The sequence below is a fragment of the Thunnus albacares genome, chromosome 11 (genome assembly GCF_914725855.1).
Source record: "Thunnus albacares chromosome 11, fThuAlb1.1, whole genome shotgun sequence".
Classification (NCBI taxonomy): Eukaryota; Metazoa; Chordata; class Actinopteri; order Scombriformes; family Scombridae; genus Thunnus; species Thunnus albacares.
Genome location: NC_058116.1, coordinates 33,788,458 through 33,792,440, shown reverse-complemented (window position 1 = coordinate 33,792,440; position 3,983 = coordinate 33,788,458). Strand labels below are relative to the sequence as shown.

General features: G+C 42.3%; 1 protein-coding gene across 4 annotated transcripts in view; it reads left to right on the top strand.

Annotated features, from left to right (window-relative positions):
- The first annotated feature begins 203 nt into the window (after nt 1-203).
- The window catches only part of LOC122992613 (chymotrypsin A-like), a 26,554-nt gene continuing 22,774 nt past the window's right edge, over nt 204-3,983 (top strand). Inside the window, exons 1-7 of one of the 4 annotated variants that reach the window (XM_044366469.1) lie at nt 204-335; nt 808-911; nt 988-1,067; nt 1,342-1,420; nt 1,501-1,684; nt 1,881-2,005; nt 2,136-2,542. In XM_044366469.1, the coding sequence (XP_044222404.1) occupies nt 284-335; nt 808-911; nt 988-1,067; nt 1,342-1,420; nt 1,501-1,684; nt 1,881-2,005; nt 2,136-2,297 (786 nt within the window). In that variant the 5' untranslated portion in view covers nt 204-283 and the 3' untranslated portion in view covers nt 2,298-2,542. Of the gene's footprint in view, nt 336-807; nt 912-987; nt 1,068-1,341; nt 1,421-1,500; nt 1,685-1,880; nt 2,006-2,135; nt 2,543-3,983 lie in introns of those variants that run through there. The other 3 variants (XM_044366466.1, XM_044366467.1, XM_044366468.1) reach the window with 3 other exon arrangements.

Genomic DNA, 3,983 nt, shown 5'->3' with positions numbered 1-3,983 from the left:
CAGTGGTTGCACCATAGAAACACACACACACACACCACACACACACACACACACACACACCACAGACACACACACACACACACACACACACACACACACACACACACACACACACACACACACCACACACACACACACACACACACCACAGACACACACACACACACACACACACACACACACACACACACACACGCACACACACACGTCCCTCCTGTCCAATCCTGTCGCTCCTCGTCTGTATAAAGGTTCGTCTCTCAGACGGAGCTTTCATGTTCGAGCCATGGTCTTCCTGTGGATCCTCTCCTGCTTCGCCTTCATCGGCGCCGCCTACGGTAAGACAGCTGAGGGAGTGAAGCATGCTGGGTAGACTGAGCTGCTTGTTTTTAATTTACAACTATTATATTTATGTATAGATTTAATATTTAGCGGCTCTGGGTGGGCGGCCATCATCTACCGACCGGTTGAGAGGAGAGAGAGAACAATGCAAGTTCCACATAGAGATGTATAGTAATAATAATGGTAATAATCATAATAAGACTAATAATAAGACTTTATGATGATAAAATGATTTTTATAAGTGACTGAAGATAACTGGACACAGTCCGAGATCGATCCGTGTTTATTGGCTGATCACTTTAAAAGTATTGATCTTATTAACAATCGTTTCTTATTGAAAATGTGACTCGAGGTGTTTTGTGTCGTCTGTTCACAAAGATCAGGAACAAACTTCCTGACTCATGTTGTTGTTAATGATGTCTTTATGATGATGTCTTTATGATGATGTCTTTATGATGATGTCACCAGGTTGTGGCACTCCCGCCATCCCCCCCGACATCAGCGGTTACTCTGATATCGTGAACGGCAAGGAGGCGAGGCCTCACTCCTGGCCCTGGCAGGTGTCCCTGCAGGTACACACACACACACACACACACACACACACACACACACAAATGAGTTGTATTCATGAACATGTGGTTGTTTCAGAAATGCAATGGCTTCCACTTCTGCGGAGGCTCCCTCATCAACCAGAACTGGGTGGTAACCGCTGCTCACTGTCCCGTCAGGTAAACACCAACAATCTTTAACCTTTAACCTTTAACCCTCACCTGTCCTGTCAACCAATGTTTAAATGCAACTTTAAACTTTATAAATGTTTAAATAAAGACAGTTTGACAGCTGAACTCAATCTGCTGCTCAGTTAAACCTGCTGTATGATCAGTGTTCCTCTTCTGAATATGAGCTTCAGCCAGCAGCTGACATTAGGCTCCGCCTCCTGTTGCTCAGGTGTTTCTCAGGTGATTTTTTATTGGCTGATTTCACTCACATCTTTTCCTGCAGGTGGTCGACCCGTGTGGTTCTCGGAGCACACAACCTCCGCTCCTCCACCGAGGACGTCCAGGTGATCGGGGTCGGCAAGGTGAGCAACAAGCAGCAGGACTTCATCATGTCTCTTGAGCTCCTGTGTGTTCACCAGCTAATGATGTAATTTCCTGTCAGATGTTCACACATCCCGACTACAACAAAACCAGGCGCTGGAACAACGACATCCAGCTCATCAAGCTGGCCAGACCCGCCCAGATAAACAGGCATGTTTCCCCCGTGTGCTTGGCCGAGACCAGAGACAACTTCCCCCCAGGCACAATGTGCATGGCCACCGGCTGGGGCCGGACCAGCGGCAACGGTGACTTTATTATTATCATTATTGTTATTATTAATAATAATAATAACAATAATGATATTATTAGTGCTTTACACCTGCTGAGAACTCACCTGAACAGCTTCTCAGACCACTAAGGGAGTGTTAACACAGGAAACATGGCATGCTTTGACCACTGGGGGCAGTATAGACATCAGTGTGATGTGTTGATGTGTTGCAGGTAAAACGGCCACCCGGCTGCAGCAGGCAGCCCTCCGCCTGTGGACCAGTGAGAAGTGTGGTTTGTCTGACCCTATCACCTCCAAGATGATCTGCGTCGGAGGCAATGGAGCCTGCACCTGCAAGGTGGGTGCTGCATAACTAACCACCAACAAACATGTTAGCAACATGTTGACATCTAGACATATTAACATGTACAGCTACGCATGTTATTTGTTTGTTTGTGTGCTTATTTTGTATGTGTGTTTTTTTTCAGGGCGACTCTGGAGGTCCTCTGGTCTGTCAGAAGGCTGGTGCCTGGACTCTGGTTGGTATCATGTCCTTTGGAGGAGGAGACTGCAATCCCATGAGGCCCAGAGTGAACGCCCGCGTCACAGCACTGCGCGCCTGGATAGACCAGACCATTGCCGCCAACTGAGAGAGTTTCACTTACTCAAAATGAAGTTCAGCTAGCTTAGCTTAGCATCAAGACTGGAAGGAGGAGAAAACAGCAAGCTTAGCTTAGCATAGGAGTGGAAGCAGGGGGAAACAGTTAGCTTAGCTTAGCATAAAGACAAACAGACCACATGTCAAAAGTTTATTAAAGTAAGACGTCGCCAGGAAAGTGACTTTATTTTTATTCTACAGAAATCTGAAAGGCTTTCTCTGCTGAAGCAATTATAAATAAATAAATCTATAAAAATGTATTTTCTTTGTTTTAATGAGACATTTACAGTTTGTGTTTTCCCTTTAATAAAGCATCAATCTTATTACAGCATCTCTTTCCGTCTCTTTACTGATCCCCATGAAGGTTGTTCCACTCCTCTTGAATCAATGATATTAATGATCTAATTTAATCTACAGGTTGTAATATTATCATTTCATCAGTAATAGTTGTTCTCAGCTGGAGTTGAAGTGCAGTTAAATGTGGAATCCTGATCTTTTCTAAACATGTAATCTGAGCTGTCAATCACTCCCAGAATGCACCTGGAGATTCAGTCCAGCTGACTGGATGAGCTGCTGTCTTTCTAGCTGCTGTCTTTCACATTTAATACCACAGTCATAAACTCAATGTGCTTAAAAACAAAAATAAAGGTAAAGATCATACATGTCAAAACCGTTTAACTTTACATTAACAATACATATATAAAACATGCAACATAAAAACAATAAAAATAAGGAGATGTTAAACATCAACATACAAGACAACAAATATAATTAGAGGGTAAGAAGGAATTACAATAAAGAGAGTAGGATAAGAAGGTATCATTATTATTAAAAAGGAATAACAATAATAATACTGATTCTAAAATGAAGGTTTTGCCCGTTAACCACACACTTTAAACCTAACTAAAGCTTGTGAAAAAAGATGTTTTTAGTCTGCTTTTAAAAGGAGACATGGTTGTAGCAGACCTGAGTTCATGTGGTAGAGAATTCCAGAGAGTAAGATCATAATGACTGAAGGCACCATGAGCTGATTTAGAGTTTATTCTCGGTATAGTGGGGAGACCTTTACTTGATGATCTCAGGTGTCTGTCTGGTGTGTATTCAGTGAGCATGTCAGTGATGTAAGAGGGAGCCAAGCCGTGCATAGTTTTTTAAAAAAGGAACATTTTTGAATTAAATTCTTTGTCTTACTGGGAGCCAGTGAAGACACGTTAAAATAGGAGTGATGTGTTCACACCTTCTGGTTTTAGTTAATACTCTGTCTGCAGCATTCTGAATAAGCTGGAGTGTATTAAGTTCTTTGCCAGTCCAGCAAAAAGTGCATTACAGTAATCTAGTCCACTGGAAATAAATGCATGAATCAACTTTTCAGAATCTGCCTGTGATAGGAAAGCTCTAACTTTAGATATATTTCTAAGATGATAAAAATCAGTCTGAGAGATATTAGATATGTGCTTCTAAAAGTTGAGAGCATCTAAAATCACATCCAAGTTTTTGACATGCTCACAGGGTTTTACCGACAGGGGAGTTAACAAAGAGTGAATCTGGTGCCTCAAAGCCTTCAGACCTGCTAAAAGAATCTCTGTTTTGTTTTCATTTAGCTGTCAGTAATTTTTAGCCATCCAATGTTTGACATCAGTAACGCACTGGATGAGATCATTCACTGGGTTAAGGTGGT